Here is a 26,977-nt window from a genome sequence, read left to right as displayed (position 1 = left end):
AAGCTACCAGTCGGCCGGACGCCTGGACTCGGCGGCGTCGGCACTGAAGGAGGCGGGTGCCCACATGCTGCAGAGCCAGGACTTCACGGCCGAGGAGATCCTGGCGGTGCTGGGCGACTGCCGGGCTCTGTGCGACCGCATCCCGGAGCAGGACACACTGGGTCAGCACGGCCTCCTCGTCCCGTAGACCCCGGCTGCAGTCCAGGCCAGTTCAGAAGCTGCCTGGTCCCTAAGACGGCAGCCGTAGCTCATTTAAATATATTATAAACAAATCCTACTTACCAATGCATCTGAAACTACAGAGGGTTGTTCAAAATCTACTTCCTGGTGTTTTGTACCCCACTCTCGTGTGAGCCAATTAAATGCATTAGCATATTCATAACGAACCTCACTGTGCCTTGTAGTCACTCTGATCATAGAGCACAATCTGTACCCACAAGGCCTTTATAGACAAGTCTCTCCGTCTCTCTCTCCCGTCTAGGCACCCTGTACAACGACCTGGGGCTGAGCTTCTCACAGCTGAAGCACTTCTCAGAGGCGGCCGAATGCTTCGAGAGGGCGCTGCCCCTTGCCGGTGCGGACCGACGCCGGCAGGCCGTGGTGCTGCAGAACCTGGGCGCCGTCTACAACACCCTGGGCCAGCACTTCCGGGCCCTGGACTTCCACCGCCAGGCCGCCTCCCTGCACGGTGACTGAAGTTTTTTCACCAGAGGGCTACTCCGATTGGTTGGATAGAAAAAAAAAAGCATTGCCCGCCAATAGTGAACGGTTGATTTTCACATTTTGTACGAACTTTGTATCGAACAAGATGGTGGAAAATATTGTTTTATTGTGTATAGTATTTTACATGACATAGAAAAAAAACAATTCAAATTTTTAATACTTGTGATTAAAAACTTTTAAATACAATTCTTAAAATCACTTAAAATTTTTAAAATCTTTGTGATTTTAACGAAAAACAAAATAATTAACTTCAAATAAACGTGCACAAAACAACAAAACAAACGTGATTAAAGCAAAACTGCTCACCAACATATAAGTCAAATACATTGAAAATAACTGAAAATGCATTGGACAAAATAAAGAAACAATTAAAAAGGTAAAAATAAAAAACAAACAAAAAAGGTCCAATGCATTTAAAATTAAATCCAAAACAGTTAAGAAACATTTTAAAAGTCATTTTAAAAACAATCATCCATAAAATGGTTAAAAGATCTTGGACTCGGGCTCCAGCAGGGGGAACTGACCGTCCCCGGAGGTGGGTCCCATCATGGGATCCTGAGCTCCCCCAGATCTTGTATGTGCCAGTTCTTATAGGCTTCCTCCTATAGATGGTGGAAAATAGGTGAACGTGTTTGGAATTTCGTGAGTCACATTATTCCAAAGGATCGCATTTTTTGAGAGGATTATATTGTGATTTATTTATTCGCAGACACCCATGTCCAGGGAGACTTACAACATATAAGAGCAATACAAATACAATAATGCAAAAATGCAATAATACAGAGCAATTCAGGTATAATACATTTTACAAATTTAGAATTTACATAAGTGTATACGAGTGTAAGTATGCCGTAAATAATAACCCAGAAAATAATTACCCAGAAACCCCAAAACACTGGTGTGCGCGGCTTCCACAGTTCCTGGTATGTTTTAAATAAATGTTATTTGGTATGTTATTAGTAGTAGCCTATATCTATAGCATTTATTTGCAAGCAGTGGGATTTACTACATGTTTGATAGCACGATATGTTTTATTTATTGTTGTATGTATTGAAAATGATTATAAATATCTCGGGGAAAGACTGGGGCTAAAAATTGGCCCTGCGATTTGATCAATTTGTGCTTTGACTAGTTCTTAACAATCCCTTTGGAAATCAAATGCATGTGCTCAGTATTTAATCGGCACGCTGCTTCTTCTGAGGAGTTGTGGGGGTGCTGAGAGCAGCAATTCAGGCTTATTGTCGAAGCAGATCCAGTGGGATAAGACAGAGCTGGAGAAAGAGCCGGATCAATAAGCTATTTGTGCCAAATCAGGGATAGGAGTCTAATGGGCCCTTTGCCAGATGGGTGATGTTCCTTCTGCTCATTGTTGTTCGTTTTCCGTCCGTTTTGTTCGGTTGCGTCTCTGTGTTCGGGCCAGTTTCCTGGTCGATCAGGGTCACGTGATCGTTGGCAGTTTGACATCAGGGAGGGGCTGCCGTTCGCCTCTGACCACATGCTCTCTCTGTGTCTCTGTGTGCCAGGGGCGCTGGGTAGCCGTGGGGCCCAGGGGCAGTGTTTCTGTAACCTGGCGTTCGCCCTCAGTCAGTTGGGAGAGCATGAGGAGGCCGGGGAGAACTACCTCCACGCCCTACAGGCCTTCAAGGACACAGGTACACCCACACTGTCTCACTGTCTCACTGTCTCACTGTCTCATTGGCACACTGACACACAACACACAGAAACACAGACCCACTGTCTCACGCAATGACTCACAGACACACTGACCCACTGTCTCATTAACACACTGACTCACAGACACACTGATTCACAGACTCGGTGACGGTGAGTGCTGTATAACTCTGTAGTGAATTAGATTTCAATGCTAATCGTTTTCTGTGGGAGTCGAGCGGATTTTTGACGATCAAGGCTGACCGACCGCCGTCTCTCTCCCGTACTGCTCACAGACGACTGCCGGGGCCAGTGGCAGGCCTGCGAGGGGCTGGGCGCGGCCAAGTTTCACGTGGGGGACCCCGAGAAGGCCACCTTCTATTACAAGCAAGCTCTGGCTCTGCTCTCCAAGTGCAAGGTGAGGCCCGGTCCCTCAGCGCTGCCCGTATTTTCTCATGTGCCGGAGAGCCGCCATTAACCCCTGTGTCCTCTCCACAGGACGCCCCCGGCGCCGCCCAGGAACGCATCGTGAACAAGCTGACCGATGCCCTGCAGTACCAGCTGTCCCTGCACAGCCGCCTCTCTCACGGGAGGGGGATCGCCGCCTCCATGCCCACGGTGAGCCCAGCCCGTCCTCTCAGCCGCCACAGGGTCTTATCAGGAAAAACCTACAGGGGGCGCAGAGAGGAAGTCAGGGCTGTTGTTTGTGTACCTGAGTGAGAGGCACCAGGGCATGTGTGATTCACCAAGAGGAGTGTCCCGAAGACATGGCAAACTACATGCGTATGCCGGGGATTCAGGGTGTATGAGCACACATATGTACGAACAAACATACAGTGTACAACTATACATGTAAAGACTAAAGAGAGACCTGTCAGCAGCAACATCTTATAAAAAAAAAAAATCTGGAACGCCATTGGAACAGCATTGCATTATTATTTTGGCCACTAGATGGCACCGCATGGAAGCGTAACACAAAAACAGTGGCATCCTCTCTGGACTCCAAGATCTGCATTAGTCCAATGTCTTGCCCATAGACTTTTCCACGTCGGTTTTGCTCAGGGCGTACTGTGCCGTAAAGCCGACATTGTTCTGTCGGTGAGGCGTGTTCTCTAGTTTCCAGGCAGGCCCTCTCTCAGGTCACAAGCTCACAGTAAGTGTTCATCTTTTGACACAGGTCGGGCTATTTTTAAACTCTTTCATGAAGCCTCCATTGAATGCGTTTGAACATTTTGTAAGTTCGGTTGGTTTGGCAACACAAATGTCCCCCAGAGGAAAAAAACGGTAAATATTGTCAGTCAAATTCTGTGCTTCCTCTCACCCCGTCCCTGCAGAAGCCCCCCCATGGAAGTGAGCCAGGTCCTCGCCCCTCTGTGCCCCCCGGCGGCCCCCAGGCCCAGTGGCAGGCCCGTTTCAGGTGAGGCTTTACACCGCCATTGCAGACACATTTTTTTAAGCTTAATATCTTTTTCAAAACTGCAGTGCTCAAACAGAAGACTGCTAATGGTGAGATTAGTTACAGTCAATGTCAGCAAGAACTTAAAGCCTTGTATATAAAGTAAAACACACAAAAAAACACTTGAATCTCTTGCCCCAGGGGGCTGCCTCCACTGCAAGGGTACCAGAACCAAACCTGCACAATGATCGAGTTAGTGTTTGTACTGTATATATAAAGAAAAGAAAAAACTTCTCTCTCTAGTGCTCTGTCATGGTTTCAGATTTCCGGTATTAAAAAACTGTAAATAATAATACTATTCTGAACCATATATACTGTTTATTGAGTTTGAGTAATTTACATATTCAAATAATAAAAACATTCAAAATGTGAATACTTATGATAAAAAAAAAAAAAATCCATTACTAAAATAATTTAAAACTTTTAAAATCCTAAAGTGATTAAACCAAAATACCAAAGTGGATTAAAAAGAAAATTCATTAAAGCAATCAGAACAAAATGTGCTTAAGGGCAAACTGCCAAAGGAACAACAATTAAACAAAAAAGTCGAATACATTGAAATTAACGGGAAATGCATCAGATAAACAATAGAAACAAAAGAAAACAAAAACAAAACAATGATGCATTTAAAGAAAATAAGAACAGTCAATGTATTAGACAAAAAACTTAACAAAACCCCAAACTATCAAAACAATAAAACAAGTGTCTTTAAAAACAATTAATTGCATTAAAAACTATTAAAAAACATTTTTTTTAAACAATCATCATCAATAAAGAATAAAAAATCGGGCTCTAGCAGGGGGAGTATCCATCCCTGGAGGTGGTATCTGAACCATATCTAAATGCATAATTTATTTATCAACCCCCAAGTCTCCAGTACTCACCACGCGGATGTTACCCACAGGGTGGCTCAGGTTAGGCACCCCTTTTACCCAGAACCCCCCGGGCCGGGCGCAGGACACCGGGAGCTCGATTTCACCCGCCAGCCGAAGAGAGAGTCGTTGTCAGAGCTGCGGCTGGAGAACGGATGCCCTGGTGAGACCCGGCTAAGGGTGTCTGACAAGAAATAAATAATAATAATACATGTTTTGATTATAATGATGGTAACGTACAGGGCCATTTCTAGCCTAGCCTTTGATTTGGGCCCCCCTCCTCACTGTAGCCCACTTGGCACAAAATCAGACTAACACAGGCTTAAGCCTCCTGTCTTGTAGACGTTCGTATGAGCACAAATATGTACGAACAAACATACGATGTACAAATATACACGTAAAGACTAAAGAAAGACCTGTCAGCAGCAACATTATCTTATTAACTGTCTGGAACAGCATTGCATCATTATATTTGGCCGCTAGATGGCACTGTATGGAAGTGTAACAACACAAACACTGACCTGAAGTAGTTTAAAAGTATAAAATGTATGAAACTCCCACTGAACAATGCAATTGCATGAACACTGAAATGGCCTCATCATGTGTCGTCTGAAGTCTGCCAGTCAACAATGGTCCTGACTGATATTTATGACACACTTTGCAGGTTTAAATAAGTCTATCTAGACCAAGCTACCATTGCCAAATCCCATTCTCTGGTTTTAGCTTACTAGCTACTGTGCTGACTTGATCATTGATGCTGAAGAACTAGGTAGCAGAGTTAGCAGAGTTATAGGAACTGGCTATGAGTCAGAACTTGTGCCCGGCGCTGCCTTGTTGAACCGATCGGGAGCGGGACCCTCACGGGCTTGTGTGTGGGTTTCAGAGTCGACTGCTCCGGTGGAAGACCCCGCCCCAGAGCAGGAGAGAGGGCTGGGTGGGACGGAGGGAGAGGACGGGGAGAGCGATACCCTGACCGTGGTCTCTGAGCCGGGAGACACAGCTGGGGAGCAGCCCAGCTATCTGAGCAACAGGCAAGTTGGGGTGAGAGAGGAGGAGAGGAGAGGAGAGAGGAGGGGAGAGAGGGAGGGGAGAGGGGGAGGAGAGGAGGGGAGCTGAGATGAGTGGAGGGGAGAGGAAAGGAGGGGAGGAGGGATGAGAAGTTGAGAGGAAGGGAGAAGAGGGATGAGAAGTTGAGAGCAGGGGAGAGGAGGGGTGAGAGGAGGGGAGAGGAGGGATGAGAAGGGGAGGAATGAGAGGGGAGGCGAGAACGGAGAAAATTGAGAATCATATGTGACAAGACTTGATCGCATCCAGAAGGGTCACATGACCTCTGTCGCACATGAAGCCAGTTGAAGTGACTGCAGAGGTCATGTGACCCTTCCAGTCAGAACCAAGCGTGGCAGAACAATGTCGCCCGTGCTTCAAACCTCCACATTCACTACATAACTCGTGCCCTCTCCCTCTCCCAGGAACCTGAACAACACCTACCTGCAGCCCGACCGCCATTACCAGAACAACAGGCTGACTGACACCCTGGGGCCCACACAGCGCAGTGAGTGGCCTCGGACCTGGGGGCCAGGGAGGGTGTGTGTGGTGGCATCTCAGATTTCTTCTTGTTATTCCTCAAACTGTATTAATATTATAAAGTGTTGATATATATTTAAAACCTATTCAGATCCCAGCAGTTCAATTTCCAGGTGTTCTCTCTCGCAGGTGAGCACTTGTATGAAACCCTAAAGTTGAAAACAGCACAGCTGGCCAGGTAAGGGCTTTTTATGAACCGTTGTTTTTTTGTTTGTTTTTAACTGCAATCGCTTGTCCAAAAGCACTTTTGTACATTAGTGAGTGTCTGACTAATTATGTTCTGAGATCTTCTGATGCTGCCTGATATCAATATCCCTAAAGTATGAGAAAAGCAGAGAAGCAGACTTCAGTTTTTATGTACCTCAGATTTGGAAGTTTTAAAAAAGCAATCAAAGACGTACTTTTATAATTGATCTTTCAATTAGTGTCAAGATACGTGTGTAGGGTTTGTAATATATAAAGCACTTTGAGTGACGTGTCAATGTATGAAAGGAGCTATATAAATAAAGTTTATTATTAGTAGAAGTATTATTACTCTAATCCAATTCCACATTCCACATTCCAGAACCAATTCTCCTGGAGAGTTTGAGAACAGGGCCCCAGAAGTCCCTATAAACTATACAGCTGACGTACGTGTGTGTGTGTGTGTTTCAGAGAGGATGCCCCGGGTCAGAGCTCGGAGGCGTCTCTCGAGGACGGGGCCGATGACGAGGGGACACCCGGTCACAGGAAGTTGCGTTCCCGGCTGTGTGCTGTCATGTGACCCATCCACGCCGGCCAGTCTTCACCCGTCAGACGCCCTACTAGCTTCGAACTCCAAGATTCAGATTTCAGAGGAGTAACCGCAAAAGCAGCAAGATCTCCCAAAATCTCCCGCTGGTGGTTGCTTTTGTCATGTTTCGGAGACTCAAGGACTCCCTGAAGTAAATGTCGCACTGGAGGACATTTTTTAAGTTCTTCACATGTGATTTTCAGTGTCAATTCACTTTCGGAGGGGCCAGACAAATGCAAATGGTATTTATTCTCAAGATACAATCAGTTTTGCTTTATGAGCTACATGTTATGACAGTGGTTCTCAAACCCGGTCCTGGAGGAGCCCCTACCCTGCTGGTTTTTGTTCCAACTGAGCTCTCCATTACTTAATTGAACCCTTAATTGAAGTAACAATGTGTAATAAAAGAGTTGGTTCTTTAATAAGTTATTTATACAATGTTATACTTAACTTAAACCCTACTGCTTAAAATCATTAAAAGGTTCTGATTTAGGAAATTATTAGTTGACTGCCTGAAGTCTGGAAGCCATAGACATCAGCAGATGCTGGGTTTCTACCCTGGTGATGCTCTGCCAGGCCTGCACTGCAGTGTCTTTAGTTCCTGCTTGTTCTCGTTCAAAACACTCCTAGGTGGACAGTCATGTGTCGCTGTACTTGTTATATCGGGTGGTTTTCCACACATGGGCATTTCTTGAATGGAAATCTGTAAATAGGACAGATCACGTGTAAAGATAGGCAACGACAGTTGCAGTTTTGGACAGTTTGGTCAATCTCAACCAATTAGTCTGGCTTTAAGGAAAGGCGAAATCATTGCATCCGTCGGAAGGGGGCGGGGGTGGCGAGGTTGTCTGCGTAATAGTGAGCATAACGCAGTAATATTTAAAATCCCAGGTGAGAAATCTCTCTCTCTCTCTCTCTCTCTGTGGTAAGGACACTAGGCGCTACACACTAGTACCCTCTACCTCCGACTGACTCTCTCAGAGAAAAGAAAAAGAAAATCCATCCTAGGCGCTCAGGTTGTCGTTGTGGGTGATCTTTTTCATGTAAAAACCCTGCCACACACGCACGCTGGCATAACCGCGACCTGACGGCTCACTCTGCCGCCCCAGACCCTCTTCCCTTCTCCTCCGCCTCCCTCTTGCAAAGATTGCTATGGGGAGGGGGGTTAATCGCGGCTTGCAAGCACGTTGGACGCACTCGTACGCAGGTACTGGCAGGACTTTCTTGTAGAGTAACTAACGCACAGCTACCCCCCCCCCCCCCACACACACACACACACACACACACACACACACACACACACACACACACACACTTCCACAGCCGAAAGTTGCACCATAAGATACCGGCAATTAAGAACGCAGTTAGCTTCCAGAATTCAGCACCGGCTATCGCGGACAGCTCCCCTCTCTCTCTCTCTCTCTCTCTCTCTCTCTCTCTCTCTCTCTCTCTCTCTCTCCTTTGTCTGTCGTGGTCTCTCCCTGCGTTTTTGCAGCGGATCACTGCGGCTATAACATTCCCCCCCCCATCTGGGGGATTTTTCTTACCTCCCAGCCGCTTTGCCAGAGGAAGCATAAATGCTGACTGCAGCAAATTGTGTCGGCAAACAGGGCAACGGAGGGGCAATCTCTCTCCTCGGAGCAACCAGACCGAACTGGGTAAAAAGATGCGACATTTGCAGGAGAATATCAATAACACATTTATCTGGTGGTTGTTTCTGTTGATGTGGTTTTTCACCTGTTCCCAAAATGAAGATCGCGGCTTCTCTACACTTTGCCTCTCTGCATTCAACTGCTTTTGATTTCAGATGTCTACCTGCAGCCAAAGAGCCGTGGTGACCCCGGAGGACACTGAACTTGTCTGATTGCTTGTGGGAGAAGGACAATAATGGAGAGTTTGGGGAAAAAGCAGATATTTGTTCTACGTTGACCGGTTTCGTTTATTTTCCAAAGCGAGCAGGACAGCACGGTTACTCAGGTAAGAGCCGATTGGTTTCAAGTTGTTAAAGGTATAAAAAAACAGCAATAATTAAATGATAAGTATGAATAATGGTGCATATTTTGACTGGTTGACCCTTGAAGAATTGCTATCGACCACTAACGGGAATAAAGTCCTGAAGGTTTCTAGTTTTTTCGATTTTTTTAATTTATTTTTTAAAATGTGATCAATTTATATGCAAAGCCACTTAGGAACTCACACTGACATCACGACTGTGCTTAGGATGCTTAACATGCGAAAACTGCAAGCGAGTTAGTTTAACATTTTATTTCCCGATCCACTCTCATAAAATGTGTCAGCCATCGTTATGATACTGTTCCAGGATTTCAATGGTACCGGCGAATTGTTTTTATATATATATATTTGATAAATATATATTTCTTGATTTGTTTTATTCTATTGCAGGCTTGAATGAATCGCATGTGTGCAGAGTCAGACTCCCTTTTAAATTACACCTCAAATAACTCATTTCCAAGCACACTTTGAGTCATATTGGAGGACAAAAACTACATCAATTCGTCAGAACGGGCTCATTATGGCACGTTGTAAGGATACACGATGTATAAGTATCAAAAAACAACGTGGGCGAGTTTCGAAATGATTAAGATTAAAGTTATAACCGTCAGTCTTCATTAATACAACAAATCAGAGGACCCCCCAGTGATTTCCTACTGTCGAAGATTGACTTACATGGAACTTTCTATTAATGTCAATAGCCTGTATCTTTTAGTTTCTTTTCTTTTGTTATAGTTATTTTTTAACTGTTAATGGTTTATTTGTTAGTTTGTTTTTGTTGTTTGTGTATCAATCTGTAAAGCGCCCTGTGCCTACCCTGCAAAGGGCGCCATACAAAATACAAATTGATTAATTGGTTAATTGAAACGAGGCTGCGCAGACTGGTGACAGTGATGCCTGACAAGTTCTCACGGTGCTGGTCAACCCATACTGACGCCATGCGGTTCTCTGCAGACCGGACAGGCCTAAGACATTCACTAGGAAAACAATGGATAGTCCCGATCTCGTCCACTTAAATTATCACTCAAATTCAAATTCAAATGAACGGTTACACCCGTTTTGCCAAAACATTCACAGGGGGTTCCAGGTGCAAATACACAACAGTGCAAATGCCACCGATATAACTCTCGTTATGGTCATTAAGAGCCTTTTCAATAACCCCCAGTTACAGAAAGTATGTGTTGGAGTTGAAACCTATTAAATCAACACACACACGTTTGCTAGAACAAGACATTGGTGTGCATTGGTCTCCCTCTAAGTGGCGTCCCCCCTTATGAACCACCAGCTGGGTGTTAGATGTAACCTTATATTTGACCCCCCAATTATATTTAGTATTGAAAAACCTAGTTGGACAAATAAAGTGGTTTCAAACCATGTAGCGCACCCAAGCTGGGGTGTACACAGTTAGGGGTCTTTTGCAGACACCATTAATTCAGTTTTAAGGGCAATCAATACTTTCAAGTCTAGGCTACCGTATACAATTGCAGGGTCACATACTGGGCTATTGAAGGCCCAGACATCGCAGGTGCATCCCGACCACCTGATTGAAGCAGAGCATCTCCCTGACAACAGCGGAGTGATGTCATCAGCATTGCCCCCCCGTCCCCCCCCAACCACACACACTTTGCGGTTTAATACCCACAGGCAGTTATAGGCCTATAGCAATTTATTATTTATTAATTATATTATTATTATTATTATTATTATTATTATTATTATACAGTAACAACATCATGAACTGGTCAATCACATGTTAACTCCCTTAACGTGCCATTAATGAATCAATCAATACAACTAAGAACAGTGTTTACTTGATTATGTTGGTACTGCACAGGGGAGAAGGATCAGAGAGTTTAATTAAACTGTATGGATTTCCAATTTCAGCATCACCAATTATTGTAATTGCATTGCATAGCAAAGGGGATCGGTCTATCACAGAGTTAAATCGGATTTACTGCCAACAAGATGCCCTTGGGAAAAGATGGTTCATGCGGTAATATTTGAGGTGGTGAGACGAGGACACGCACACATGCGGGGCACAGGTGGGTGTGCGTGGCTGCGGGGTGAGGTGTGTGCTTTTGAGCTCTGCAGAATCCGATTCCTTACTGAAAACACCTGTTATATATCAAAAGCGGGTTATTTACAGACCGAGACCCTTGGAGGAAGCTGTGCGTGTTTATTGAGCTGTAGAGGGAAGATATGAACTCTTCCCTGAATACCAAATGAACCACATCTAGTCCTGAAACATTGGCTGTTTTCTCTCAAGGACTGTGGCATAACATTTATTACAGCAAGGAAAGAACACAATAATAATAATAATAATAATAATAATAATAATAATAATAATAATAATAATAATAATTACTTTGAAATAATACATTTGCAGATGTTGGCCTAACAATAATATAATGCATTGGGTTTCTGAGGCTTCCTATTGTATACTTATAAAAACAGATGACACTGCTGATACCTATCAATTGCTTTCACATCATGTGCTCTTTTTATATGTTTTTATATTAACTTCTGTGCCAGTGTACAGTGGCATAGCTGAGTATGGCCGCAGACCAGCGTACATCAAAGCAAAGCTAAGAAGCGATGGTATTAACTGAAGAATATGAAATAGGATTAAAGGCTTGTGAAAAGCGAGTGAACGTAGCAATGGTAAATGGAAAGAGAAAGTCAATTCACTGAAGTACACTGTGAGGCTGAGGACTAAACAAGGAGAAAGTGCTATCTGTGGCACATAGATTCTCTATAGGCAATGTGTATATAGGCCTACTTATTATACAGTGCACATCTAAGTGGAAAGGATGGATAGACTAATGTACTAATGTAAAGAATCACACGCCACGGGGGATAGGGATTTCCTTTCTGTGACGGGTCATGGGACTTCTGAAAATATCTGCCACTCGCAGGAAGTGCAGGCGCCGCTTACCGCACCAGATATTTTGGATTATGGTCTCAGGAGGAACATGGGCCCATAACTCAGCATTTCCATTACATATCACCTGGGCTGCTGATGCATCGGTTTCTCTCTCTCTCTCTCTCTCTCTCTCTCTCTCTCTCTCTCATGCCTTCTGGTAAAACCCCCGGGGGCACCCGTCTCCATTTCCCTTCGACACAATAGCACCACTATTTTGTTTCACCTTGACTAGACCTATCTTCTGAACAAAGCTTCGCCCCAGGGCCTTCCTTCACTCACATAAACATCTGGAAGTTGAATGAACGGTTTCATGCTTGTATCCGAGTCCCAGGTGATCATTAATAAAGTTAATGTTATTCTCACTCACACTAACACTGCAGTAAGGATCTTAATCCCTGGACAAGACAAGAAGAAAAGCACGTTTAGATAAGTCGGTATAGGATCAAATGAACTGGGAAGCGAAACCACACACACAAGTAGCAGAACACCTCAGATCTTTTACAAAATTAAACACTTAATTCAAAACTATCATTTATCATTTATAAAAATGCAATTTTGTCATTGTATTGCACACACATGGTTCATATAATGTGATTCTGTTTGAACCAGTTACACACTGCTGTGCTCAATCTAAAACACTTTTAACATTTCTACTTTTCTAATGACATAGTCTGGGTTTGATTCTTTCAGAGATATTGTTGGAATATATAAAGTACATGAATATATTGACCAAACACAACACACAAGAGCAGTACTGCATACAGTGGGGGGGAAAAAAGTATTTGATCCCCTGCTGATTTTGTACGTTTGCCCACTGACAAAGAAATGATCATCTTATAATTTTAATGGTAGGTGTATTTTAACAGTGAGAGACAGAATAACAACAAAAAAATCCAGAAAAACGCATTTCAAAAAAGTTATAAATTGATTTGCATGTTATGAGTGAAATAAGTATTTGACCCCTTCGACTTAGTACTTGGTGGCAAAACCCTTGCTGGCAATCACAGAGGTCAGACGTTTCTTGTAGTTGGCCACCAGGTTTGCACACATCTCAGGAGGGATTTTGTCTCACTCCTCTTTGCAGATCCTCTCCAAGTCATTATGGTTGCGAGGCTGACGTTTGGCAACTCGAACCTTCAGATCCCTCCACAGATTTTCTATGGGATTAAGGTCTGGAGACTGGCTAGGCCACTCCAGGACCTTAATGTGCTTCTTCTTGAGCCACTCCTTTGTTGCCTTGTGTGTGTTTTGGGTCATTGTCATGCTGGAATACCCATCCACGACCCATTTTCAATGCCCTGGCTGAGGGAAGGAGGTTCTCACCCAAGATTTGATGGTACATGGCCCCGTCCATCGTCCCTTTGATGCGGTGCAGTTGTCCTGTCCCCTTAGCAGAAAAACACCCCCAAAGCATAATGTTTCCACCTCCATGTTTGACGGTGGGGATGGTGTTCTTGGGGTCATTCCTCCTCCTCCAAACACGGCGAGTTGAGTTGATGCCAAAGAGCTCGATTTTGGTCTCATCTGACCACAACACTTTCACCCAGTTCTCCTCTGAATCATTCAGATGTTCATTGGCAAACTTCAGACGGGCCTGTACATGTGCTTTCTTTATACCTGTATAAAAGACACCTGGGAGCCAGAAATCTTGCTGATTGATAGGGGATCAAATACTTATTTCCCTCATTAACATGCAAATCAATTTATAACTTTTTTGAAATGCGTTTTTCTGGATTTTTTTGCTGTTGTTCTGTCTCTCACTGTTAAAATACACCTACCATTAAAATTATAGACTGATCATTTCTTTATCAGTGGGCAAACGTACAAAATCAGCAGGGGATCAAATACTTTTTTCCCTCACTGTATTTATATTTAAACATTTATTTCTCTCCACATTGTAAAATCAGTCAATACGTTCATGCCTTTCCAAAGGTTTAATTTTGCACTGAAAATCAGAACAGAACATATAATGTATAGAATATAGTACATAAACACAGCAAGAACATTTGTGGAGATAAAAAAGCATGAATAAAAAAAAACAACCCTAAGCATCATCTCTTCACCTAGCTGGATCTGGCCATAGCACTTCGTCCACATCACAGGCTATGTCCTCTCTCTTCTGCTGTGACGATGTTGTGTAGTCTGTCTAAAAATGTGAGTATGTGGGCCGTGTTGTAAGGACCTAAGTTGGCATGGCGGTGGAGGACCCCATTCTGCGTGATTGCAACGCACATTATAATGTTACCACCATGTTGGCCCGGAACATTCAAAATACCTCTGTGGCCAATGATGTTTCTCCCTCTTCTTACTTTTGTCAGGTTAAACCTGAAGATAAATTCATGCGGGAGTGCATCAGCATCCATTAGCAAAACTCTCTGAAAAAAAATCAACATTGTGTAGTTCAGAACAGGCCTACTATAAATGTACATGTAAAAAGGTTCTGTGTGCAGTGCACAATACTGAAGTGTACATTACTTACCTCCACATATTCATGCCGCAGGTCTTTTTCTTTCTCAGAATTTCTTTCAAATTGCACTCGGTAGAGTTGTTTCATCTGTATGTGATGTTTTGAAGGATTCGCCCCAGTGTTGACAGAGAGACCTGATGGACATTATTGAAAACTGTGTGGTTGTTCAGGATGTTTGTTTGAATTTCTCTGAGGCGTATCGCATTATTGGCCAAAACCATGTTTATGATCGATCTCTCTTGTTCCTCTTGGAATATGGGGGCCCTTCCTCCTTGACGTTCTCAACCCTCAATCCTATGTTGACCAATCAAAATACACGTCAAATATCACAGGACAGCGTACAAGGCATTGTTTCAAACATGGAATGCAGTGAATTGGTACCAAACAGTACTGATGTAGTGCATATAGTAGGCTACATTACTGTAGACAGTAGAGAAAAGTTGTTTTTCACCTGTGCTCTTGTCGAAATGTCTGAATTACTGTTGCAACAGTATATCTGCGGAGGTTGGGCTGAACTCTCTGTCCAGCCTCTCTCAGTGTCAACCCATGGTTTACAACATGGTCAACCAATGTTGCTCGAATCTCATCAGATACATTTGGTCCTCGTCTTCTTTGTCCACGTCCTCCTCCAGGTCTACCTCTACCTCTTCCTCTTGATCTCCCTACCCCTCTTACTCCACGGGCTCCCCCTCTCATTCTCACTCTCCCTCTTCCTCTTCCTCTTACTGCAACATTGCCTTCCATTTTTGTTGAAGACAGGTAAACTCACCTGTTGCCTTTTTATAGTGCTTACACCTGATTGGTGAGTTTACAATTAAGCATCTAAGTGTCTGTACACCTGATGGCTGTGTTTGATCAATTGGTACATAGGTGTGGTATTTTGAAAGGCAGAACCTTGAAATGGCAAAGAAGTGACATCATGTTAGATTGCTGTATCTAATGTACAGAAGTGTGTTTAGTGTCTGAGAATGTGCTTATAGTTGTGCAGATCTGGGCTGAGTGATTGGCTCCTTGAGTGTCAGGTTTCACTAACTTATTTTTAATTTTAGTGTGTAAGCAATCGTAAAAAACTGTAATATCTTCTTACGCTTCAGGTATAAACAAATATTAATCGAATATAATAGAAATAGTTTTATAATTTCGAGATATTTAGTTTGTTTTAAAGAGTGGAGAATATCAGCAAGATCAGCTAATGTTCACAGCAAGTTTTCAGCAGCTTCTTCAGGTTTTTTGCAATACATAAATTTTATATTGACATTCTGGCGCTTCTGGTTTTAATTTCTATTATTATTATTATTAATAATAATAATACATCTTTATTTATACAGCGCCTTTCATACTAAAAAACATCTCAAAGCCCTTTACAAAGAAAATGTAAATACAGCTACAATAGAGAATACAATACAGAGAACGATTAAAACAGCAAGGGTGCATCTCTGAGAAAACATGGCAATGAATTCAGTCTCAGGGCATTGTAAATAAACGTTTTTTGCTAATTAAATATCAAGTTCTTCGGTGCAGAGCCGCTATGAATCTTACCGCAGCAACACGTCAGATGAGCGCATGCGTGTCCAGTTTCCTCTCATCCTCGCACCCCCTTAACCACCCCAGAGGGAGATACCATAATTATACTGACTGAACAGTATAATTATGTCTACTGCAGCTAACAAAGTAATTTTGCTTTTAAAAAAGAGCTTTATTAAGATCTCAAGTGGATGCACAAATGTGTATGATTGTGTGTGCGTGTGTGGTGTGTGTGGGGGGGGAGTGGATTTTATTTTTACAGTTATAAATTGTGAAGGAGGTTTTACTGTGGCTTAAATACATTTATATAGTACAGGTAGGTCTGCCTTTGGAAAATCAACATGTTCCCGGAGGTTGACCTGCTCTCTTTATACAAGAATAGAAAGCAGAATCAGTTTAACTTAAAAAGGGAATTACTGAATCAAAATGAAGTTATAATGGATTTTCTTTTTCTAAATAAGGTATGAAGGCGATGTTTGATGGTTAGTCAGTAGGGTTTCAGGTGCAAGCGCAGTCGGGAATTGTATCTACTGAACACCAATGGATGACTCATTAATGTAGATCTCAGCAGATCTCAGGGCTTGAATGCTAATTTCAAAGGACTGTCAGTTACTGTATTACTAGCTACTGTCACAGGGGCCAGGACATCAACCTCCCAATTATTACCAGCTGACATTAACAGAGCAGGCGAGTCAGAGCATTAGGAACAGACTCATTAATCAATTACCACTTCCAGTTGTTTACACCTGAGTCTCATGACAAATATCCTGGTTGTTTGGTTTAAATAAATGTTTTCACCTTTAAAATCGTGTTGTTTTTTAAAAGTTCTGAGTGACGTGTGATTTTTTTTATTATTTTTTTAAACAGTTTGAAATGAAAAAATTGCGATCTACCATTAAATTTAATTTTTGATCAAAAACGGATACACATTCCTGTAGAAATGGGCTTTACATCAGCAATACAAAACACCATTTCTGCTCATTCTAACCACGTTGGAGGACACAGTCCCAGGCAGACTGCACCAAGTCACACAAATCCTGTCACTTCTATTAATAACACACATGTGGAGTAGAATTTCAACACATTCATGTTCAGAGTGTAGATCTGAGAGGTTTTTCAGCCTACAGCAAACAATCATAGAGTCTGTCAATATTGTAATAAACGGCCAACAACGATGGATTAATCTCTATTAATTGGAACTATAATAACATCAAGCTAGGGGGGTTTTCCGAACACAATGCAAAGACCTTCACTTGTGATTGAATAAGATCAGTTTATAAGAGTCTGGACTCACTTTGGTTCAATATAATTGTGCTTGTATAAATAAACATTTGTTTCCAGCTTTTCCACACAAAGAATCGCAGCCTGTAAGCTTGGCTAAGTCACTGCAGCATATTGACAAGGAAAACCTCAGCCAAATGAACCTGCCATTTGCCCTTGTCTGGGGTGAAGAGAGCACTGTGTTCATTGCAGGTGTTCAGGCCCTGACAGCTCTGGGCCTCTGGGTCAAGCGTAAAGACTCACACTGCGTTGTGAGGAAAGATCAGAGTCAAAGCCGAGGGAGATTACAGCTTTTCAATTGTCTTCGTGTCCGCAGCACAATTCTACAGATTGGGTTTTGTTGTTTTCTTCCCCCCCAGTTGACTGACACTAACTTTGCCCACAAAATATTTTCCCTGGCCTGATGGCATCAAATCCAAATTCAAAAGTAAATAAACTGAGCAGGACCCTAAAGGTATACGGCTCATTCCCAGGCCTGTTCTGGTATGAAGGCGCAGCAGGGCAGGACATTATGAACCCAATTACAAGCAGTGAAAAGCCATTAGAACAAAAATAGAATTGTGATTTTGTCTTTTTTTTTTTTGCAGAAAACTAATTTCTGCATAACGTTACATTGATAGAATTGAAGAAACAAATTCTGGGCCGATGTGATTTAAAATGCAGCTTTTAAAATGCCACACTGCCAGAAGCAAACCATTTCCATAATGGAGACGTCTAATTATTATAAAAATAAAACTTAAAAACAGCACAGCAGCCCATGTTTGATCTCAGTTGTTTTTTGTTTGTTTTTTAAAGCAGGCTCATTTGTTCGCTTTTTGTGAATAAACTGTGGTCCAAATCTTTAACACAAATGTAAAAAAGCTAGGCTTTCGAAAATAAACACAAGGAATGGCCCATGGCCACCGAAAGTGAAAACTGACTGTATATTCAAACAAACAGATTACGTGTCACGGGCACACCAAGTCTCAATGGAGCTGCGAAAGGCACGGTGACCCAGTAAAGATGTCTGGGGCCGAAGAGCACAGACGTCAGGTGGTTTCTGTGCGGACAACACCTGCCCCGAGACTGCGACATTGCAGCCTTTTCATACACCTTCTCTAATCACAGCTACAGTTTAGAAAACACACACGCACACACACACAAAAACCCCCAAAAGATCTTAGCTGTGCATTCGTTTCAGCATAAATATCAAACCCACCACACAGAGAGGTATTTGAAACAGTCTTTCTTCTTGTTGATATGGTCTACAGCCAGACATGTTTGGCTGGGGGCTGTGTTGTTGTTCAATCACTCAGCTATGGTTTGTGAATTATAAACGGTCACAGACCTGCAGTTCAGTGTGTTCGCTGGCAGGAGTTTTCTGATGATTCCGTGCCGACGCGAGCCACCATGCAGACCGGACTGGAGGCATGTTGCCGTGTCCGCCAAAAATAAATCGGTTCTACTAAAAACAATTACACTGTGGATCAACACTGCGAACCCAACGGACCAATCCAATTTGAGTCATTTTGTTGTCAGCCCCAGCTGCGCCACAGTTCAGATGATAATACCCGACAGTATTCATAACCAGGTGTAATCTGAACTCCTATTTGAGATTGAGCAAGAGGGCCTGAAATCTGGCCTACAGCCACACAGGAAATAAACTAAGCACATTGTTTGGGCACAGGGGCAGAACAGAACACGGCAGCCCAGCAATACCACATTACGAAAAGACAACATTACCAGACAACTATCACGGAAAAGGTCTGGATTTTTAAATGTTATGGACAGTCAAAATATTTGAGTAATGAAAGAATGAAAGTTTGGAATGATTTGCCTTCTTTGCTTTTTTTTTAAAAGCTTTATTAAAACACAACGCTAACAAGGAATGGGCTTTCATATTCTATCCTTGTAATGAAAGACCTCAGATAATTAACAAAGAGGCAGAAATTAAGTGTAATTGGCCGGTTACAGCAGTGATTCGTATGAAGTTATCAGCTGCACAAATTAAAGAGTGTGAATATCTTTATTAAGTGCGGATGGAGGAAATAATGAACTAGCAGAATACGTGAGAGCTCCCCAGGGAACCAAAACCTGGAGGCACAGAGGTTGCTGACTGTGTTTGACACCCCTGTGCGTTAAACCATTCGGGGCACCTGCAAAGTAGGTTTCATATTATATTGATGGGTTCATACGAAAGATTCAATCCTCAGCGCATTCGCACACCATGCCTGAGATCTGTGTCCGTTTGTGTGAATGCAAACAAAAACCCAAACAACCTAACAGGATGTTTCTTATTGATTTCCAGGCCTCTTCTGTGCCGCAAGATGTCTGGGAACCTGTCCCTCATCCTGCCATTGGCCCCAGACCCGGCGGCCAACTCCTCGAACGTGTCGGGCCCCTCGTGGGCGGGTGACTGGCAGGTGCCCACCTTCACGAGGGCCGCCCAGTTCCGGGTGGTGGCCACGCTGGTGCTGTTCCTGTTCGCCGCCGTCAGCAACTTGGCCGTGGTGATCAGCGTGGCGGGGGGGCGGGGCCGCCGGCTGGCCGCCCACCTGCGCCCGCTCATCCTGAGCCTGGCGGCGGCCGACCTGATGATGACCTTCATCGTGATGCCGCTGGACGCCGTGTGGAACGTCACGGTGCAGTGGTACGCCGGCGACGCCCTCTGCAAGCTGCTTTGCTTCCTCAAGCTCTTTGCCATGCACTCCTCGGCCTTCATCCTGGTGGTGATCAGCCTGGACCGCCACCACGCCATCCTGCGACCCCTGGACTCCTTCGACGCCAACCGCCGCAACAAGCGCATGCTGCTCCTGGCCTGGAGTGCCAGTCTACTGCTCGCCTCGCCGCAGGTGAGACGGCCACACAGGAAACATCTGTAGATCGGAGAGAGAGGGCGGGGAGGGTAGTAAGACAAGTCTAGACACATTACCGAACTGTCTACTCTAAGGGCTGGAAGATATTGTATCTTTGACCACCGTGCTGATAGGATGACTTACCTACCTGGGTCCGATTGGGATGACTCATTTGTACTAATCACAGTATGTGTTTGAGGGGTTTCTGCGAGCCCAAAGTAGTTTCGAATTTTCGACGTTCCCAACACATGTCTATGAATAACTGGGCATTTCCCAACATTGTGACATTGATTGGAAGGTGGGGTTTAGCACACAATGTCAATCAGGAGATTAGTGACTGGGAACTTGGTTGTATAATGTGGGTGTAAATGCTGGGGGAGCTGAGGACAACGTACCTTAATTAAAAACCAGTACGCTATACATGTGACTTTACCCTGACTCCTCCAGTAAAAATCCGACTGTGGGAATAGCTACACGTGTATATCACATTCAGTTCGAGAGTCAGCCAAGTTGCATGAAAATTGAATTAAGACATTCCAAGTTTTGGTCCTTTCCAGAACTGCGGCAGAGACACGTACGAGCGGCCTCTACGACTGGCACAGCCACACACGTGTGCCAATATAGGTGAAAACATATATGCGTGCGAATCACACAAACAAGTCGAGGGTGGGCCAGACCGTTTCTTTATCAAGTTTTGAAAGGAATCATTTAAATGCAGATTTGATTTCAACCTTGTGCAATAAGGCCTTATGGAAGTGTTGCCCCTGACATTGTCATCTTAAAAACACGTCTAGCGCAAGATCTCGGTGTTATATGCATGTGATCCCCCAAACACACAACCTCATCAAATCTGAAGTGTCCTAGTGGGGCTAGGGAGGATGAATTATAATCCTGTGTGGCAATGAGGTCTTATTAAGGATTCATACGGGCACCTACATCAGCAGGGGCCGGCGATGGCACACGTTTAATTCAATAAGCGCTGTGCGTGTGCCGCAGGCTGCCCGCCACGGCACGATCCCAATTAACAATCAGGAGGACCCTGGTGATCCTGAATGTGCTGTTAAAGATGGAGGAGGGGGAGGGAAATGAAGGCATGGTGGAAAATAATTACTATTCATTCATAAAGACCCCATAAAGAAAGGCTGCAGGCAATAGCGGCTGCTGCTAAGAGGCAGTGAGTGACATTTTTCTATCTTTTTGCATGCAAAGCACCGATTCATTTCCAGGTGGCGTTAATGAAGGGAGGGTTTGATGGTGCTTAACGAGCTTCACAGAAGAAAGTGGCAGTTGTAACTGTATAGAAATAAACGTCAGGGCTTCCGTTTTTCATATTTTTTTGCAAGCGCCTGGTTTCCATGTGCATAATGGGGAGGCATTACTGTAGTATTTGCTTAGCTGCAAACTCAGGACACAGAGAGAAAAAAATCTGGTACAAGTCGTCTCTTAATCAACACAAAAAAACATTCCCTTCCTTCCCAGTACCTCAAATACGGATGTGCTAGCTGTGGATTTAGTAACAAAGGTCTCTATGCCAAATGAAAATCGCTGACCTCCCCACAACTCACAAAGTACAAACCTGCACCCTGTGGCAGTTTCAATTTATTGTCAGGAGCCACCTTCTACTTATCAAATCAATATTTCAGACCATGTCAACAAGCAAAAAAATAAACGGATTAAATAATACAAAATTCTCAGTTATGAAGTGTGTAAAGATCTAGGGCTCGGTCACCTAAAAACATTGAGCCCACCTGCGAGTCGCAAAGTGCAAAACTTGTATTCTGTCGCACTTTCACTTATTGACAGAAGCCACTGTCTGCTACTCATGAATTAAAACACGATTGTTCAGGTTTCGGCCTCGGCCCAAGTTGAATTCGGTGCGATCGGCAAAGGCCATTCACATAAAACCTGCAGACCTTTGTATTTAAATAATTGGTTTCCACACAGCCCCGACAGAGACACTGTGGCACGGGAAGCTAGTGTGACTTTGTCGTTGTGGGTTTGTGTCGTTGTTGTCGTTCCCAGCTGTTCATCTTCCGTGCGATCAAGGCGGACCGGGCCGACTTCACGCAGTGTGTGACCCACGGCAGCTTCCGGCACCGCTGGCAGGAGACCGTCTACAACATGTTCCACTTTGTCACGCTGTACGTCATCCCCCTGCTGGTCATGAGTTGCTGCTACACCCGCATCCTCATCGAGATCAACGGACAGATGAAGAAGAGCAAAGGTAGGAGGAGGAAGAGGAGGGGGGGGGGTCTGTACAGAGCGCATTGAGTGGAACAGATGGTGCAGCAACTTTCCCCGCAATTGACCGCAAACAGCGAAATGCTGCAGAAAATCGATATATTTGATGAGTAAAAACAAACAAGTTTGGAATGATTTCCCTTCTTCGCTTTTTTAAAGCTTCATTAAAACACAACACTAATGAAGAACAGGCTTCCATACTTTATCTTCGTAATTAAAAACCTCAGATCATTAACATAGGGGCAGAACCGAAGTGTAATTGGCCGGTTATGGGAATGATGCGCTCCGATTAGAATTGACGTAGCCCTGGGTTCCACTGCACAGCAGTCGCACATACCAGCAACTACAAAATGCTGTGTCTCAATCAGGCCCGTTCTGTGATGCTTTCTGTACTTTCAGGAAGAGTGGGTTTCATAGGCCCCAAAACACCTGTGTTTACCTCTATAAATAGTCTCAAAATGCCCTCCAGAATCCACATTTATGCAAAACAGTTCAATCCTATCAAACCAGGTTGTCTCAGGAGGCCTTGGTGTCTTCTGATTGTTGCTCTGAGCCCCTTAAGTGACTCAATACAATATATAATTCAAATACAAATCCCTTGCACACAAACAATCTTTGCATTCTATCTTCATAATTCAAGATAATTAACACTTCACTTCTTGTTATCAGAAACCACAGGCCCTGGTGACTTAATGAGTTCCTTGGCAGTGCCATCATCTATGTAAATTAAAGCATTTGACCTTGAGAAGACATCGTTATGCAGTCAAAGCGTGTCCAAGCTCAGGAAAGAGGGGTTTGTCTTGCACACTAGCGCCTTCTCTAGGGGAGACATGACAAAGTCTAGGGGTGAACAAATCAGAAAGGGTACGTTGATACTGACTCCTGTCTGTAGCTTTAGTGAGGTTTTATTTTCTTCTCTCTTCTCTTGGGGCGAACCCCGTTCCCCAGGAGGAGAGTCCTGCCTGCGGCGGAGCGGCACCGACCAGATCCCCAAGGCACGCATGAAGACGCTCAAGATGACCATTGTCATCGTGGCCTCCTTCATCATCTGCTGGACGCCCTACTATCTGCTGGGCATCTGGTACTGGTTCCGGCCACAGATGCTGAGGGACACCCCGGAGTACGTCAACCACATCCTCTTCCTCTTTGGCAACCTTAACACCTGCTGCGACCCGGTCATCTACAGCCTCTACACCCCCTCCTTCCGAGCCGACCTGGCCGCCTGCTGGTGCCGCCGGCCTGGGGACTCCCCCCGGTCCCTGGAGCGCCTCTCCTCCCGCCGGGCCCAGCCAAGCACCTCGCCCCAGCTCAAATCCGAAACCCCGAGTGTGGGCCAGCAGAGCCCACACATAGGTAACCTGTCCTGACCACCATCCCAGTATGGAGCAGCTTTGTCTGAGGGCCCGGCTGGCTAGTATTTCAAGTCCAAATTTAGATTGAACTATTCATTTCATCATCCTAAAATCCCATTGGATACCATGGCTTCATTTGCAAGGGATTGTGGGATGTAGGGTCTGACAGGAAGCTGGAAACTGACTCCGGTTAGGGTTAGGGGTTAGGGGGTTAGGGGGTTAGGGGGTTAGGGGTTAGGGGTTAGGGGTTAGGGGTGACTTAAAGTCATGTGACCCAGTTTGGGATTTGGTTCCGACACAAAAAGTGTCACGGGGACTTCAGCTTCCGCAGCTATGGACAGGACTTTGGATAAACATCTCCCACATGCTGCTAAATACATAGTTTGGGACTTTTGGGTCTAGAGATTTATGTCTGTTTTCATTTTGGGATATATTGGGGTCTCTGGTATTTAAAAGCAAACTGTGGGGTGATATATACACTGTTGGATGTATATACTTACTGTCCGGTTCCTTGTATTCCACACCACCTAAAGTAACTGGATTTGACCTCAATCTGAACTGCAGGTGTCCAGGGAACGAAGACAGGTGACCCTTACAATGCCCTCATGCCATGCCAACACCCCACAGTGTACCACCATCACAAGACCCCCCTGGAACACCATCCCTGGTACTGAACAATAGATGTACTTGGCATGACCTTCGACCTGCCACAACAGCTGTGGCACAGATGTGAGGGGAGTCTCCCCTAACCGAGGGCAGCTCCAGTTCCCTGCGACATTGAGTGGAGAAAAGCCTCACGAGAAAATTACAATTGGGAACCAGAGCATTAGTGTTTGCTAATCCAGGACTCCAGTTATGGGTGTAAAGATGATGTCAACAGGAAGAGGAATGGGGTTGCCAAGAGACAATCAATAGTTAGACAGTTAGAGATGGTGTCTGAAGTGTCTGCCAACACACAAGAGCACAGACAGCACAAAAGGTCAATTCCAATACAGACGCCCACCACAGAGAAAAACTGCGTGTGAAACGGCGGCCTATAGTGTGTGATGTCATCCCCTCTGTATGTGGGACTGGCAAATGATCGAATCGGGGTGGAGGGGGGGATGCACAGGAATCATATGCTCAGTGGGATCTGTGAAAATTTCAGGGAGGAGTAACTTTGACAACAAAACATGCAGAACAAACGTTTTGTAACCAAATAAAAAGCTGTACACAGTTTAAGACTATGAATAAAAATGGAAATCAGGGAATATATCACATTGTTGTGGGACTTTTCTCTTTGATGATGATTCATTTAAAAGGAATATATCAATAATTGCTTGGTGGAGTTTGTGTGTTTCAATCCAGTTAATAAAATAAAATAAAATAAAAATAAAAGTTTGAGGGATTATTATAAACACCTGGAACAACTAATTAGAAATGTGTGACAAGGATCCTATCTTCTAGGGAATTTGAATCCTTAGAAGGGAGTCCCGCACCAAATTGCCACATTTTCATCCATGGGACTAACAAACAAACAATTATAATCAGGCCATTATTATGCTTGTGCTCAGTTTAGATGGGTAGAACAGATCTCCCTCCTTTGGGATTCAAATGGTTAACCGTTGAGGGTTATGGAAACATCTTAAACATCTTCAAGAGCCTTCAGTAGGATCGGTAGTGCAAAGAAATGCTCAAGTGCTTGATAATACGTATAAATCAAAATGCAATAGGGGACAAGCTGGTGATTTGTGATTCGCTTGACAGTGCAGAAGATAAAAGCAAATAAATAACTGAAACCCGTTTAGTTCCTGTGCTTGGAAGAGGAATACGAAATGCATTCATTGCTGCGATGCGATCCTAGTGTGGGGGGGGAGGGATTGAGTCCAAAATCGATAAATCTGCCCCTGCTGTCGTTTAAAAAGCCATCAGGAGACGAGTTGGTAAAAAACACAAAGCCTGAGCAAGTTTTATTGTTATATTTATTCATTCTTAAACTCCTTTTAAAAGAGAAGGAAAAGAAAATATTGAAATCCAGAAGCAGGAATACGAAGGCAGGCTGTTCAGGATGGAGTGCTTCCCATCTTTAATTATAATTAAAGTACGAATGGCAATTAATCCAATAATTGAGTTCGCATCCAGAATCGCGTTTAGGCAGTACAGACGTCACATTGTTGGCTCTAATCTTTCATTAAGCAGCAGCGTTGATAATATGAGGAGAGGAATGAGGACATCCGGGGTCAAGAATGGGGGCAGATATCTGGGTCTGGAGGGCAACTGGAAGGTTTGCAACGAAGTGTAATGTGCAGGATGCCTACAATCATTCAATTAATGCAATTAAAGCATAAGCATTATAATGGGGGGTGTGGAGGCAGTGCAATGAACATGGCATATGAAAAATAATATTGCATTTTAAGTCAATAGACCTGTTCAGTGAAAAGTGAACTGTTGTTTATAACTACATAGTCAGTTATGTGCATCATCATGTCATCTCTAGAACCTCTGAACTAGGATGTAAACTTATTATACTGCCCCCTTTGGAATGCCTACATTTAATCTTGTATTGAATGGTATTGCTGCACTTTTGTAATGCTTAAATTGCTTATTGTGTAAACCAGGGATTCCCAAACCAGTCCTGGAGGAACAACTGCCCTGCTGGGTTTTGTTCCAACCGACCTCCTAGTTGCATAACTGAGCCTTATATTGCATGGTTAGTTCAATTAAGGATTCAATTAAGCAATTAAGGACAGGGGGTCCTCCAGGACCTGTTTATGAATCTCTGGTAAATCACAGGAAACTATACCTCACCCTGGATAAATGCATCTGCCAATAAATAATAATAATAATAATAATTTATAGTAATAATAAAATAAAAATACCTCCAGCTATGAAGTGTAAAAACCTAGGGATAGATCACATAAGTCACGAAGTGTAAAACCTGAACTCTATGGTGCTTCACTTACTGTCAGCATTCACTGTCCGCAAGACCACAATGAAAAATGGCACCACAATCTTCTTAGAAGGAGGAAGGAAACACAAGACATGAAGTCATGCTTTAGGGAGGTCTCTGTTTTTTTAGACCTGTCATACACAGGAAGTCAATATCATCTAACGTGGAGAAGGGAAAGTAAGAAGAAAATAAATATAGCTGATATCTGAGAACGCCAGCAGCCTGTTTTTTTCCCCCCACAGTTTCCACTGAACCAAGTGACAGACCACCCTTATCCCCCCGATCTGTTACCTTTCACAATGGCACTGCGTTTCCAGCCCTGAGGTCATTATAAAAAGACTAGACTGGATTCAGCC

General features: G+C 43.8%; 2 protein-coding genes across 3 annotated transcripts in view; both read left to right on the top strand.

The window, feature by feature from the left end:
- Nucleotides 1-7,482, top strand: part of ttc24 (tetratricopeptide repeat domain 24) — a 9,523-nt gene extending 2,041 nt beyond the window's left edge. For both annotated transcript variants that reach the window (XM_066721451.1, XM_066721452.1), the window contains exons 4-14: nucleotides 1-161; nucleotides 482-688; nucleotides 2,247-2,375; nucleotides 2,670-2,791; nucleotides 2,872-2,991; nucleotides 3,708-3,790; nucleotides 4,734-4,864; nucleotides 5,585-5,732; nucleotides 6,171-6,253; nucleotides 6,415-6,463; nucleotides 6,940-7,482. The exon at nucleotides 1-161 is cut by the window's left edge and continues 41 nt beyond it. In XM_066721451.1, coding sequence (XP_066577548.1) covers nucleotides 1-161; nucleotides 482-688; nucleotides 2,247-2,375; nucleotides 2,670-2,791; nucleotides 2,872-2,991; nucleotides 3,708-3,790; nucleotides 4,734-4,864; nucleotides 5,585-5,732; nucleotides 6,171-6,253; nucleotides 6,415-6,463; nucleotides 6,940-7,048 — 1,342 coding nt within the window. In that variant the 3' untranslated portion in view covers nucleotides 7,049-7,482. The remainder of the gene's footprint in view (nucleotides 162-481; nucleotides 689-2,246; nucleotides 2,376-2,669; nucleotides 2,792-2,871; nucleotides 2,992-3,707; nucleotides 3,791-4,733; nucleotides 4,865-5,584; nucleotides 5,733-6,170; nucleotides 6,254-6,414; nucleotides 6,464-6,939) is intronic.
- Nucleotides 7,483-8,624: 1,142 nt separating this feature from the next.
- On the top strand, nucleotides 8,625-23,871 carry LOC136768152 (gonadotropin-releasing hormone II receptor). Its single transcript, XM_066722204.1, has 4 exons — nucleotides 8,625-9,034; nucleotides 19,553-20,096; nucleotides 22,122-22,323; nucleotides 23,289-23,871. The coding sequence occupies exons 2-4, from the start codon at nucleotides 19,572-19,574 to the stop codon at nucleotides 23,705-23,707; spliced, it is 1,146 nt and encodes a 381-aa protein (XP_066578301.1). The 5' UTR covers nucleotides 8,625-9,034; nucleotides 19,553-19,571; the 3' UTR covers nucleotides 23,708-23,871.
- Nucleotides 23,872-26,977: the final 3,106 nt, after the last annotated feature.

This window comes from Amia ocellicauda, chromosome 14 (genome assembly GCF_036373705.1).
Source record: "Amia ocellicauda isolate fAmiCal2 chromosome 14, fAmiCal2.hap1, whole genome shotgun sequence".
Taxonomy (NCBI): Eukaryota; Metazoa; Chordata; class Actinopteri; order Amiiformes; family Amiidae; genus Amia; species Amia ocellicauda.
Note: the sequence above shows the minus strand (reverse complement) of the source record. Positions and strands in the feature narration are given on the sequence as shown.

Coding starts and splice junctions, on each gene's coding strand:
- LOC136768152 (XM_066722204.1), top strand. CDS start 19,572: ATGTCTGGGAACCTGTCCCTCATCCTGCCATTGGCCCCAGACCCGGCG. Junction 20,097..22,121: donor TACTGCTCGCCTCGCCGCAG/GTGAGACGGCCA, acceptor TGTCGTTCCCAG/CTGTTCATCTTCCGTGCGAT. Junction 22,324..23,288: donor ACAGATGAAGAAGAGCAAAG/GTAGGAGGAGGA, acceptor CCCGTTCCCCAG/GAGGAGAGTCCTGCCTGCGG.